Genomic DNA, 14,619 nt, shown 5'->3' with positions numbered 1-14,619 from the left:
CTACAAACTCTGGAGAAGCAGCATAATATAAGTAAACATTTAAATGTACAGTAAGTGTATGAATTCCTATGTCAGCACTCATTAAATTGATTATACTCATACCAATGTTACAGAAAATGCTTTTATCTTGAAACCTATATTCCAGCAGGACTGCCATCAATTAGCTCACAGTTGAGCCTCGAGGCTTCACATTTCAAATGACTTCATGAATTTTCACTAAACTTCCCCTCAGGCTGCACATGGCTGTTGAACGCACTGTGTCCAATCAGTGAACAGCAGAGTGGCAGCTGACACAGAAAAGTTTAGTCTGCTCGCTTGAGCTGAAAAAATGGTGCTTTAATACATTTAGGTGCGTTTTAACCCCCCAATGACCCACCAGGTGTAATCAGCCTAACACCAAACACCTGCGTGAGCTGTGGCCTCGTTAACGCATGCGCAGTAGAGAGGGAGACATGGGACATGACTGCTTTTATGCAGAAAATTAAAGCCCGAGAATTAAGACTCTGAAAGCTGAACTTACCTCCTGTAGATACAGATGTTAACACTTCCAGTTGTTGTACAATCACATAAAGACGGTTTCAAAAGGCTTTTCTTTTAATATTTAACATTTGAGTCATAACAATGAGCTCCACCTTGAAGAGACTTAAATCAAACTGAGCAGACACTGTGTGGATTAAGACCCATAGTTTGAATAAACTTTATTAGAATCGTCACTGGAGAAAACCAGCCAAGGCTACTGAGTTTGTGGGCTTTATATCAGTAAATCCACTCATGAGATCCTCTAACGTGGATCTAAAACAGAAGCTTCACCACATGAGGAGTCCAACCAGCCGTTATAACAGCGACAGTGAGAGCATCTGCATCGTAGACTCGGGCTGATGTAACTTCTCCATGTGTTCAGACATGTTGGCCTTCAGTGTGGCACCTGTCTGTGGTCCGGACTGAACACTGCATTCCTTAAAGAGAGGAAGGCTTCTCACGATGACAGACGCGCCAACACCAAATCTCCACGCAGAACACACACAAATCCACCTTTTTTAACAGAGAAAGCTGCACATTTCTGCACGGAATCAAGCACAAGTTTGAGTTTTATTCATCAGGATTCCCTGACAAAAACAGGCAAGAAGCTGCTTTTTCTTTTTTTTTGTCCACAGCAGGCAGAAGGAAAGCGTAACAGGGTTTGTCAGAACATGTCCTCCCCGACTCCTGAACCATACGACTGAATAGGAAAATCCCTTACTAAATACTGTACATATGTCTCCAAAGGTTTCCAGTTTACACCCTCAGGGAGTTCCCAAGAGCCGTGCCGCTAGATCGACTGAAAACACATGTTTATTTTGGGGCTATGCAGCATTTTAGCACACTATCACCTGACTGAATCTACCTTTTAACTAGATTTGGACTCAGGGGGCTCACTTCACAGCCTGAGGTTGAGGCTCAGGCCTAAACTTTAGACTGAGTTTAAAGAGGTGAGAACAGCATGGGAGATTTCAGAGTGCACCACTGTGAACAGATACTGTCTTACTACTGTGAGTGAGGACGAGCCTGTTGTATGATAGTGTATTGAGTGACGCTGGGACAATGCAGCACCTGTCCATCAGGTGTGGTTTCACTTTGTCTCGTTATAAACCGAGCTGGGACATGAGAGCCGCCTCGAAATCTGACCCAGAGTTCTTTCAATGAGCAGTACAAGTGTTGACTCATGAGCTGATATTAACACGTGAAGCTCATCTAGTTTTACTATCCACACTGGTAAACCTTTAAGTGCTGCTGATGGACAATATTCTCCCACAATGCAATGCACAAAGGAAGTAGAGGAGCTGATCAACACTGAGGCAATATATAAATAAGTTGCGGTGAAAGAGCTCCAGAAGCGTCCATATGGTATCACTTCATGTTCGTGTAAAGCTGTTACACATGTGGAAGTTCTTGTATACTAACTGCTACAAGTACACAGTGTACTGAAGTAGTATGTAGTATTGCTTTAGGACACAGCTTCACAGTTCAACCTCTTTAAACAGTCCATGTAGTAGTCACATTCAAACACAGCTGCTTTAACTGTCAGTGTTTTAGTGCCCTCTGGTGGACAAAGAAGGAACGACATTAAACGATTATATGTTACAGAAATTTGAATATTAAAAGGAAATTCCATCATTACTCAACAGCCAAACAACCACAACTAGTCATGGACACAACTCTTTAGGCCTCTACAACCCATTTAATGAGACACATTGACTATTAAAAAAAATCTGTATTTTCCTGTTAATTTGTTGCAACAACTTCGTCTCAGAAGCGGCATCATTTGCATATTAAATAATATTAATGTGAGCATTTCCAGGGGCACAGATTCTATTCTTATGGGCTAATATTGCCCAGAGAGCTGCCGTCCAATAAGCTAAACATAAAACAAGAACCAAGCACCAATAAATCTTAATAATTTTATTGTCTTTGTTCTCATGATTTTACAAATATGATACTTCTGCAATTCAACTTTAACTGTGCAACACAATGGCATTATGGACTGTTGAACTCGACGTCCCGAGGGACGTCTGTGACTCCAGGGAGCTGTGAACCCTGCAGACCGGCGGCCTCGTTGGATTTGTTTTAGTGTCGTCGCCTCGGGGCCGCTGGGGGTCTTTGTCCGCAGGATTCACTAGCAGCTTCAAAAACACATTATTTTACCACTGACGTAATGACGGCTAATGTCCGGGGGGAGCCGTGTCCCTCCCCTGCCCTCCCTCCTCCCCCACAGGTCACTCCTCGGACCTCAGTCTCTTTGGATGAGGCTGGTGGTCCCCGGCCAGGGCTGCTTGTCTTTTTAACAATGGGTGATCTCACACCGGTACAGATAAGAACAATGGCATGCAAGACTCACATACAGACCCACTTGGTATTATTTATTTTCTTCTTTTTTTTTTTAATCGAAAATAAAGATTCTGACATAAGTACAAGCACTGAGCCCTCGCAGACACCCAACAGCCGAGCGCACTGGCGACGCAACGGAGGGCGAACGATGCCGACACCGACGGCATTGGAGCGTGGGGGGCCTGTGACCGAAGGTTAAAACCATTTCAACACAACAGCTGGCATCTTTTCATATTCAATAAGTCCTGTTTTGAGGACATAATACATCTCACGTTTATATTAGTTCTTCTTCTACACCTTTTTACTACAAATGTATGTGCTTTTGATTGAACTGAAGAGCGCAGGTGTGGAGTTCACCCCACTCCGGCCGATTTATTGCAAATGAAGTGATAACCTCTGAACAGCAACACGCACTTCAATATGGCACAAGCATCTTAGAAATGCAGCGTGGTCGTCGTGGGTGAATATCAAAAACCAAACCACACCATATCTAAAAATATTAAGACATTAATCATCAGTAGAGCAGAAAAGACTTTTTTCCCTCTCCTTGTCGAAACATGCAGTCTGCCGCGCTGCAAGCTGAACCAGATTCTGAACCTCTTGGTTAACAAAAATTAAATAAAAGTCTTCGTTTCAAACTTCTGTTATTCACGAGAGCTGCAGAGTCGGACTTCAACACCCAGGTCATTGTGCAACGGAGGATCTCCTTCCTCTCGCGTTCCAGGATTCAACGTGAAGCAACTCGCCCCTTTGAGTCAAACCTCGGACTATATTTCAGATTATTAAACTTCAAAATGAAGCAGAGACTTGGGTTTAAAGCACTCGTCCTCTCTCGCTCTGCGATGTGCTTATCCTAGTGAATGTCAGCTTTGGCACGCGCTCTGCTGAGGTACCTAAACAAATACTTTGTCAAGTACGGAAACTACAGTTTATCTCCCACGAGGATATTGTTGCGTTATACTTTATATATATATATATAGATAGAGTAGTTGTCTCTGGAGTGTTAAGGAGAAAATGGACACATGAAGGCATTCTCCTGCAGCCCTTTCTCCGAAGGCTGCGACGTGGAAACCCCGACTAAATCCTCTCAGCGGTCCACCTGCTCACCATTTATCCCACTACGAAATCCAAATAAATATTCTTTAAGATAAGGGCAAATTGGTAAAACAAAGAAAAATGAAGCAAAAATCAATGTAGTGGCCTCATAGTGTAACACAAAACTCTCTAAATACAAGAAATCCATCACCGTCCAGTCCTCCTCAGTCGAATAAAGAAAGAAAGAAAGAAATATTAGAGGGGAGGATATATCTAGAGTAGTGGTTGTTGTACAATGGTGCCTGTCGAGAGAGCGACCGGCATCAGTTTGTCATGTTGCAGCTTCGTTAAAAAACTGCTTCTTCTTCTTCTTTCCCCGTCTCTCTGCTCTCTCCTCGCCCGGAGGTGATCATGCTCTGTCTGATCAAAGTCTTTGACCGTTAACCCTTGGCTCCCCTCTCTCCCCTCCCCCGTCAAACGCTCCTCCCGCTCCTCTTCCTCGTCCGCTCAGAGGGGGGATTGTTCAGTCGGCGTAGTGCATGATAGACTCGACGTAGTTGCCGGGGAAGAGGCCCGTGGTCTCGTTCATCACGCCCTCGTACCAGCCGTCGTCGTTCTTCTTGATCACGTAGATGATGGCGCCCTCCTGGAACGACAGCTCGTCCTCCTTGTCCCGAGCGTAGTCGTAGATGGCCACCACTGCGGGAACACAAGGGGGCGAAGAAGAGGAATTAAATCAGATCAAATGCAGGTTTCTCCACATTCTAAACCGTGATCATACGTCTTCTCCTATTTCCAAAATATGTCAGGCTACATTTTGAATGTATGAAATGATTGAGGGATCCGTTCCAGTGAAGGCAGACCTTTCTCCATGTAGGTCTGTGGAGCCCAGGGCGGGTCCTCCTCGGCGTAGGGGTCACTGTACTCCACCACCGCGGACTCCTCCTCATCCTCCTCCTCCTCCTCCTCTTCGTCCTCGTCCTCGTAGTCCTCCGGCGGCGGAGGAGGAGGTGTCGGCTCCTCAAACACCGGCTCGTCGGCGGGCGGAGGCGGAGGCGGCACGTCTGAGACTGGAAATAGTTTTCAGGCAGGCGGGAAGAAAACAAACGGAACAAATCAGGAGCAAAGAAAGGAGCAGGAAGAAAACATCATCATGCACGGAGAGAGGAACAAAGAGTCCATGCTGGGTGCACGGAGACATTCACATACTCACTGAGTCACGACAGCAACTACACGTGCACCAGCGGGATTCAACGTGCAGTAAAAGGAAATCAGGGAGCTGATGATCATGCTCATGAGCAAACGTGCTTCATATGATGTGTTCACACATATTAAAGTGTCAACACGTGATCAACCACCAACGTTTGCTGCCAAAGGGACCAGAAGTTTTAGAAGATCTACCTTGATTTGTTACCACATACACGCATTGATAATTCATAAAGCTGGCAGCAGATCTCTGACACAGCTGCTGTTGGAGGTTCATCACTTGTTCCACTGAAAGGCCGAATCACTGACTGACTGTCGGGGACTTGAAATGAACGGCAGTCATGCAGGAGGGGCGCGAGGGGCTAAAGGCCACTTACTCGTCTCCTGAACCCGGGCCACAAAGCCCATCAGAGGCAGCTGAGGGGTGATCGGCATTGAGGGGGGAGGGGGCGCGAGCGGGCCTGCTATCACTAAACAGCAGCATTACACAGAGACGAGGAAGAGGACATTAGAATAACCAAGAGAAGAACAGGAGAGAGTTAAAGAACAGGAATAAAAATGACATTACGGCATGTAAACAATCTGTTTAGCAAAGAAATCTATGATTATTATCATCATCAATAATCCACATACAGACATAAAAGATAAAGGACTTATGGTAATAATGATGCAAACTGTTGCTGTTAAATTCTGTAAATGTGAATATTTGCTGTTGTTCTTTAATGACGTAATATCTTTGTTTTAAACCTCTAGTCGGACAAAACAAGACATTTAAATATGTCAATTTATGAACCGATGTTAAACCAGCTAACAGAGATTAGCTGCAGCCCCAAATGACAGTTTTAATATACGTTATGTTCCAGAAACTAACTGATAGACGTGACAGACAGACGGAGAGACGAGAGGTCAGAGCAGCGGCGACAGAGAGAGCCGCTGACGTCGAGTGAAGGAAGTGAAGCTGATGAGAAATGACAGAAATATTTTCATAAAAGATGCAGAAACACGAGGAGGGAGTCAGGCTCCGGTGATCTGCTGCTGAAGTCTAAAAGCCGGCAGAGACGCTGGACTCACTCACAGCCTCTACTCCAACTGGAGCTAATACGACACCTTTGGGTTTTAGCTCTATATACAGAAAAACGGTTTTATATTTTGTGTTACATTTCAGTGTTTTGGCATAAATGTGAATATAATAATCGTAAGTTGTACCTTGGCTCTGGGCAAAGTGCGGCCCCCCGTTGAGCTGGCTCTGGGCCATGTTGGGCTGACCGGTGACGGACGCGGGGCGGCGGTACGGCAGCGAGCCTCCGACCTGCGAGTTTTGGGGCGGCGGCTGCGCCGGGCGGTTCATGCTGTAGAACTGAGCAGAACCTGCAGGGGGCAGCAGAGAGTCCATCAGAGAGTGGTGATTCTTTGCAGAAACGATCACAAAACGGCAAAAAAAAATCAACTTATATTTTCTAAATTCACTGCACATTAACAGCTAATTACCATATACAGCCACACAACAACAACAACAAAGAGCAGAATACACATACATGAAGAATTCACTGAAAAGCATTTCAACACACAGCTCATGCATTATACATCATCATCTCTCTCTCACACACACACACACACACGATGCTGTGAGGGATGAAGAGCAGCGGTGGAGTAAAAATGAAAAGCCCGAGGTAGTTGCACTCCCGTCAGAATATCCAGACTTCTGATAAATATTCCGGAGAAATGCTCTCCGTCGCCCTAAAGCTCGTTTGAGCACTTCATTGTTTGTGGAAAAGGTGACAAAGTCAGACTTCAAATGGAAAGCCTTCCTTTGAAATGCAGATAACAGATCTGGGTGTTGCAAGCACGAGGATGCAGGTCAGGTGAGGCGGGATGGAGGGTGTGCAAGCTCCTCCCACCGGGTTACACTCACCTTGTGCAGGGTTGCCGAAAGCAACGGGGACCGTGCCAGTGGGGGCCGCAGAGGCAGGGAGCTGGGGAGGGGGCGGGGGAACAGGCGGGTTCTCTACAGGGGGGTTTGGGGCCTGTGGGGGGCCGTCTAGGGCCGTGGTAGGGGGTCCAGGAGTGGTGGCAGTGTTGGGGGGAGGTTTAGCAGGGTTGGATGGGACGGGGGCTGAACCGAGGGGATTGAAGAGGTAAAAAGGAGGGAGAGAAAAGACAGGTGAGGGAGGTCAAGACAAGATCAGAGTGAGAAGGGAGTAAAGGATTCCAGGAGATCCAGGGTTCCTACATTCAATGTCACACTGGAGCATGCAGGAATCCTGGATACGAGTCAATATTAGTCAAGATAGTTAGTCTCTCACACACACACACACACACACACACACACAGCTCGGGGGAGAAACAGGAAGCAGGCATTACCTGGGAAGGCGTTGGGCGGGGCCGGGGTGGGCACGGCGATGGGCACTCCCACGCTGCCGCTGCCGCTGTTCTCCCGGCTGCTGCTGCGGCTGCTGCTGCTCGGGTGGCTGCCGCCGCTGCTGCCACTGCTGGTGGTGAGTAGGGCGGCAAACACGTCAGACCACAAACACACCGTGCACCTCTGTGGCCACATAGTTTTGCACTTAAAAAAACACCAGAAATCCTTTTGGAAAGAGTGAAATAGCATCATGCACAGGCGCCTTTAGTCCCACAGGTAAAGTTACTGAAATAGTTCCTGGGCCTCTGTGGCCTTTCTAATCCTGGAACAATATCTCACATTATTAACGTGGCACCCTCAAGAGCGTCGATGCGTTAGTGTGAGCCGCTATGCCTTTGAAATGTCAGTGATTAAAAAATAAATAAAAAAAGCAGCTGGAAGCCTCAGCAGGGACACATGACACGGTGACGCAGTAGCGACACAAGACAAAGACAAAGACCGGGACACACGAGGCAGACGTGTTGTACGACAGAAGAGAGATGACGAAGATGAGCTGTGGATGGAGCGGGGCAGATAAAGCCTGGCGCCGAGAGAGGAGAGTCAGGGGAAGCTTTTCTGGACCAGAAATATTAAAAACATTTGGCCAACAGATGGGGCGCAATGACGGAACTTGAATGTGATTTTTTTTAGCTTTGACTTCCCTCACGGCAGACGGAGACATCTACGAATACCTCCCGGGTTTTGTATGTAAGAGTCGTCTCGGGAGTTGAGCTGACAGGACTGTGGGGGCGACGCTGCCTCTGTAAGGACTTTACCAAAGGAACCCGTGTCTAGCCGAGCTAGTGCAGCTTTAAATCTCTACCTCGCCCTCTTTTCTTTGTCCCTGTCGGAGCAGCGAGGAGAGCACACAGGTGGGGGATTTATAAATAAACCAGCTCCCTGGGGAGAAGGAACTTTGATTAAAAAAGGTGACTGTTGGTCAAACTAAGTGGAAGAATAAAAAAAGGAGTAAAAGGCATGTTCACAGGAGCTGGCTGGCATTTTAGGTGTAGGAGAGGAGAAGAAGAAAGGGGGAGGAGCTTTAAGAAGTGTAGCGAGGCATGCTGGGAAGGGGGAAGGGGGTACCTGTACGTGCGGCTCCTCTGATTAACGGATGCAGTGCGTGCAGGGCTCTGCTGGGGGTGCGCCATGTTGCGCGTCGGGCTCGAGACGTAGTCATTAGGGACAACGGGTGGACGCACCGGCTCAAGCGTCCTATAGGGGGAATGGCGCCTGCGAGAGGGTCAGGAGGACAGGAGGGGCACCCATAGAGAAGTGTAGGGGAGGGGGGGGGAGAGCAAGAAACAAACAAGTGCAAACTTAAAAAAATGGGGGTATGACAGGTGGTGAACATTGGGGGGGGCTGGTGGATCCACAGGCGGCGTGAGGACGACATACTGTCGCTGCTGTCGGCTACAAAACACAAATTACTCCTTATTTAGAAACTTAACTCGTATTTGTAAACTTAGATGTGTGTACCGGTAGATACGATTGCAGGAGTCCAGTAAAGGTCGAGTCACGTTATCACCAAACTACCGTTAAATGAAACGACTCTGAACTCATAACCTGCTCATGGAAAACATAGAAGGTGTTTTATACCCCGACAGCAGCGCCACGTTGATGATGTACTCCGTTTAAAGTAAATCATGAAAAACAAATACATAAAGGGAGTTGAATAACAGAAGACAAATCAAAGGTAAGATGTCTGCTCGGAGCCACCGGGCTTCATGGAGGGTTGGAGCTGAGGTGGATCGGCATGCCTCTTTAAAGGACGGACACACACACACACACACACACACCTTTGAAGGCCAACATGAAGGTGTGGACACAATCACAAACTCAAGAGACGGACACACAGAAACACAAACAGCACTTTGCCGCTGAAGAAGGTCCCAAGAGTGACAAGAAGATAACATTTAACACCCTGTGGAACAAGAGAGACCTTCAACAGTCGCATGAAGAACATCTCTATCTTCAGGCATAAGAAAGTGAAGCTTTCCATCGTGATACATTATCTTTGTGTGCAAGAAACTATACGAGTCAGATTGCAGTTTGGAGAGAAGAAACTAGGATGAGAAGCTTTTTTTAAAAGGACACTGTAGCACTGCGCTGAGAACGGGCACTGAAGTGGATGTTAAAGCACCCAAAGGACGGTAATTAAACGAGGTAAAAGAGGCGATGATGAAACTGGGAGCAACCGGGCCCATCTGGAGGGCTCGTGGTTTCCAGCTACGGTCCTCTGACGGACAAACAACTTCATCCGCCGCTACATACCCAAGGGTCCCTTTCCCTGACATGGGCGGGCTGGGGGGCTTCTGTGTGGGGGGGTTTGTGCGAGGGAGTGCACCTCCTCCTCCTCCTCCGGCCTTCATGTTCTGAGCGCTGGCCTACAGGAGGAGAACATGGGGGTGGAAATGTGTCAGTTAACCCAAAAGGACTTCAGAGACAGGAACATGAAAACCTCGGCCGGTCTTTGAAGGAACTGCTTGACACTTTGAGAATTTTATTGATTCACTTTCATGTCGATGCCACTCTCATAGCCGTGTGATCAAGATGGAGCTAACAGCTAATAAGGTGCATTTTTGTAACCTTTGAACAGACCCAGGCTAGCCGTTTCCCTCCGTTTCCAGTCGTTATGCTAAGCTAAGCTAAATCTCTCCAGTGTCATATTGACAGAAATGAGAGTGGGATCGATCTCACTCTCAACAACAAAACAAATAAGTATAATTGGCAAAATGACAAACTAATGTCAAACAAAACAAACACAAAACACCCTCTTTCGTAAGAGGCTCTTACTTTGAAAGTCTTACCTTAAACCTTAGCAACCACTGCGGTTGATTTTAAAGACAGAATTAGGCGAGCAGAAGGAGAAGAAGAAGAAATCAGAGGATTAGTGAGTGAAGGAAGAGAGAAAACAATCATTCATGCACGAGGCACAGACGGCCACGCTGGTTAGATTCAGGCAACAATAGCTCAGTGTTCAAATCTGAGGAATTCCTTCTTTGAGACGTTTGGAAGGTTGAAACTACGAATTTGAGTTTCTGGAAAACAAGCTTCTCTTTGTTCAGAAAAGCAGTGGGAAGCTAACTTCCCAAAAATCAAAAAAAGATCATTGTACAGGAAGCTGTTAGCAGGTTTACAACGAAGGGAGAATGTCCTGGGTGACATTAATATCCCAGCAAGCTGAAAAGTTATTGATTTTCTTCTTGCATTACTCGTCACTTGAAAGTGAATTGTGATTGTTTGCCCGCTGAAAGTCCGTTGCATCCGATTCCCTGCCGTGAATAACGCACATCAATCCCTCTTTAAGCTCTCATCGCTCTGCAACTAACTAGATAAGACTAATCAAGATGGAAAAGAGCAAAAGGACCACCTTGACTCCGTGGCCCATGTCGTCGAGCATGCTGTAGTCGATGGGCTTGCGGATGTAGCGCACGGGCCTCTCCGGATTGGCCGGGGCGATGATCTTGTGCGTGCGGGACGTGTTCTTGTTGGTGGTGAGGATGCCGATCTCCCGCCGGGCCACCTTCTCTTTGTGGATGTCCACCGTCTGAGAACAAGAGGACGGGGGGGTGTAATCGTATTTTTGCCACCAACACGAATGGTTTAAATAAAGTATTTGTGTGCGTCAGTTGCCAACCTGTGAGATGTGGTTGATGGAGGACTCCATGCGACGGAGCTGCGAGGCCTGGATGTCGAGCATCTGGAGGACATTGTTGGCCAGCGTGTTGATCAGGTAGGCTACGCTGGCCAGAGACTGGGTAGTGTAGTTCTTTGTCTCCTCCAGCGCTCTCTCCTTGTCTGGAGACTGAATAAAAGAAAAGATACGTTCGCATTTCGCGATTAAACCTGCAACTTGACCACAAGCTCTTTCTGACACCATACTCCTGCACGCGTGTAAAAATCATCCTTGGAGCACAGTTATGCATCTAAACAATTAAAACGGATCCTGAATGCATTTTGTGGCAGCAGGAATGAGGGGAACTGCTGCAGCAAAAGGTGTCAGTGCCAAGAAGTAACATTTTAAGTGACAACTTTACTGGAGCTGCAGCCAGTGTGGAAGCAGACTTCTGAGGCAGCGTGGGCATCAAGAGGCAGATGGATGTGCTTATGTTTCTGCAGGGAAACGGTTCGTTACTGAAGTTCTTTACTGAATGTATCGCAGCTTGCAAGGCGGAGACAGAATACAAGTACTCAATCATTTAAGTACAGCGCATCTATTTATGATGAATGCATGGCACAAATCCAATTAAATAGCTTGTTCACACTTCTAAAATGTGAGGATTCGCAGCATTTATGCATTTGATGCGATAGGTAACTGACTCTCTTCGGGCTGGTCTTTAAGCTCGTCTTAAGTTATAGTTGATTTGATAATCTTCTGGTTTTGGACCAGTGGAAACGAGCCAGACAACTGCATCGCAGCAGCAGATTGCTTTACACTCCAGGCCACAGCAATCTTTGGTTTGTGATTGGATATTGAGTTATTGATTGATTTTATTCTACTCTTTTAAATTCAGAATCACAGCTGTACTACGAGAGCCAACTGTCAGGAATACAGGAAGCTGATTTTTTTCAGGGCTATCCTATTTCTTTGCATTTCCGTTGCACCCCAAGATATTGACACGTCAAATGAAAATCAGGAAATGGGAAGAATATCTTCTGTGTCTTTAGAAGATAAACTAAGTCATAATAATCTGATTTCTTTTGGGCTGAAGTGACATTAAATAGTTATGAACCTGAATAAAGATAAAACATAATAAGAGGCAGCGCAATAAAGCAAAGGGTCGTCCTCACTAATTGAAACAGCAGTGGTGACATGTCTATTCTCTTTTATGTGATCATTCACAATCCAATATGACAAATCATCACACACACACACGCAGCATTCTTCAAAGGAGTGTTGAGGGCGCAGCACGTCTGGATCATGAAGACAAACAGGTTATGTGACAAAAGTCAGGAGTGACGCTGCAGCTGCAGCCTGCGGCGCAGAAAAGAGACATTCTTGATGTACTGGGCACACTCGCTAATAGACCGGTGATAGAATCTTTGGAAGGAGAGGATGGATGGATGGATGCATGGACCAGCAAGCTACTGGCCACAGATATATTGTACATATGAGTGAGGTTAGTGGGTAAAGATAACGTAAAAGTCACCCTCCAACAGCCTGGTTGGTGACGTACTTTGTATTTCTGGGACCTGAATTACGGCTCGTGGATGAACAGTATTTAATATTGATCGGTCACATGTGGCTGACCCTCTTAATAAGGTCAGTAGTGGCCCTGATATTGATCTAGCGGATCATATCGATGCATCCCTATTAGAAAAATTATCATATATTAAGAAAATACTACGTGGAAGTATTTACCTACATATAAGGTGTTTAAAATGAGGAGAAATCAAACAGTTGTTCTGTATTTACTAGCTGAAAAATGTTTTTCTGTAATCCAAAATACATTAAAATATTGGGAAGAAATCCATCCACATATTTATTACTCAGAGTGGTTGAAAATAGTCTGTAAAGGCTCTGAATCTGACACCTTTTCTCACAAACACTCTGCAAACACACCTCACATCTCAATGAAACTAGCCATCCTTACTCCTCAGGTGGTTATTGAAAGTAACTCTGGGAACAAAATATAACTCCTGGAAAGCACTAAGCGCCAGACTAATACTTCACTGTGACAATAAAAAGGTGGAATTTGAGTTTGCACACCTGTAACATGTGAAAAACACCTGGAAGAGTCAAAGAGCTGGAGAAAAACTCGTTTTTGTGTCAAGATTATGAAAAACAGCTTCAACGATCCAACATGACTAATGCTAGCTGCAAACATCCAACCTGTCAGACCTGATCAGCCCTGTTCAACATGTCACACTTCAGTATCACACCTTGTCAAAACCTCTCGCTGCCAACACTGTGCTCCCAAATTTCATCCCCTGTGGTAACAGGCCGGAGAAGTGATGGGATGGGATGAGACGAAGCTCCTGCTGCAAAAATTGCTCCCACCTGCAGAATACTACAAAGCCAAAAGCATCTGAATGGGATTGATTTCTCAAAACACACGCAAATGCATCACTTCTTGCACAGAAAATGCAACATCACACCGGCTTTTCCAACCTGAAGAGCAATGTATGAATGAAGCTGAGGAATCATAGCAATGCAGGCTTTAAATGGGGCATTTTAATGGGTTAAAAAGCCATAAATCACGTGTTTTATGGAGCTGTAACGTTAAAAGCAAGTCTCAGTGTTTCATATAAAACATATTTACATTAAGGTGGCAACACAAAGGCGAATTATTAATTGAAATGCCTTGACAGGGGGTTGTTTTTGCTTTAGCCGATGCTAGGCTAGCTAGCTTAGCTAACACGGCTGCATCACATCGGCAGCGTTAGCTACAGCTAGCCTAGTATCGGTCCAACCGTGAGAAAAAAACACGACGAACACCATCTTTTCTTCAGCCTACCTGGACATAGTTGCTCTCGCAGTATTCCGCGACTCTTTCCAAATTAGTAAAACTGTCTAGTAGTGCGGTTCGTCCAGCTGGAATCTCCTCTTCCAGAAGCATTTGTAGCTCCGCCATTTTCACATCTTTAGCGGAGCGTTGTGTGTGTGTGTGGGGGGGCGCGCCTCTCTTGCGCCCCCGCGGCCGGAAGCGGTACTGCAGGAGTCCCTCCAGCAACGAGTGGAGAAATTAATGTTTAAAACTGAAATGCTTTATAGTGGACTCTTGCTTTTTGTGAATATGTGCTTTGCAAAAAAGATTAAATGCAGTCACATTTTGTATCAGTTTTCATTGTACTTTCTCAGGGAATTAAACAGTTTATCTCCCTTCTTTTATTACTCCCGCTCCACAGACTCGGTTACAGAGCAGTAGGCGTGGCTCATGTGAGGAAACAGTCTTGCCCAAGAGCCCTTCAAAAGCACACGTACTAGCTGATAAAAGGGCGTCTGAAATAATTAAGTAAATTAAAAATGTCCATCTGCAGGCCGAAACCGGATTTATGAGGAGTGGCGCTCCTATTCCCCGCTGATACAAATTAAAAATTCTGTATTTGATGTCGGAAACTTGCTGGTTTGGGCAAATAAAATGAAAAGTATGACACAAAAACTCAACAAA

General features: G+C 45.9%; 1 protein-coding gene across 6 annotated transcripts; it reads right to left on the bottom strand.

Moving 5' to 3' along the window:
• Positions 1-2,458: 2,458 nt before the first annotated feature.
• Positions 2,459-14,093, bottom strand: abi2b (abl-interactor 2b). Of its 6 annotated transcripts, XM_079296677.1 has the most exons (11): positions 13,966-14,093; positions 11,145-11,312; positions 10,878-11,054; positions 9,779-9,891; positions 8,591-8,737; positions 7,468-7,595; positions 7,019-7,219; positions 6,313-6,474; positions 5,484-5,576; positions 4,764-4,970; positions 2,459-4,599 (listed from the first exon to the last, which is right to left on the bottom strand). In XM_079296677.1, the coding sequence occupies exons 1-11, from the start codon at positions 14,080-14,082 to the stop codon at positions 4,424-4,426; spliced, it is 1,689 nt and encodes a 562-aa protein (XP_079152803.1). In that variant the 5' UTR covers positions 14,083-14,093; the 3' UTR covers positions 2,459-4,423. The 6 variants fall into 6 exon arrangements, with proteins under 6 accessions (XP_079152803.1, XP_079152804.1, XP_079152806.1 ...); XM_079296678.1 differs by lacking the exon at positions 5,484-5,576; XM_079296680.1 differs by lacking the exon at positions 7,019-7,219.
• Between the last annotated feature and the right edge of the window lie 526 nt (positions 14,094-14,619).

Source organism: Melanostigma gelatinosum (genome assembly GCF_949748355.1).
Source record: "Melanostigma gelatinosum genome assembly, chromosome: 24".
NCBI lineage: Eukaryota > Metazoa > Chordata > Actinopteri > Perciformes > Zoarcidae > Melanostigma > Melanostigma gelatinosum.
Note: the sequence above shows the minus strand (reverse complement) of the source record. Positions and strands in the feature narration are given on the sequence as shown.

Excerpts from the sequence above, each read along its gene's own strand:
- abi2b (XM_079296677.1), bottom strand. The coding sequence starts at position 14,082 with ATGGCGGAGCTACAAATGCTTCTGGAAGAGGAGATTCCAGCTGGACGA. Across the intron at positions 8,738-9,778 it reads TCAGGGAAAGGGACCCTTGG|GCGCCATTCCCCCTATAGGA; the intron begins GTATGTAGCGGC and ends ACCCTCTCGCAG. Across the intron at positions 5,577-6,312 it reads GCACTTTGCCCAGAGCCAAG|TGATAGCAGGCCCGCTCGCG; the intron begins GTACAACTTACG and ends GCTGCTGTTTAG.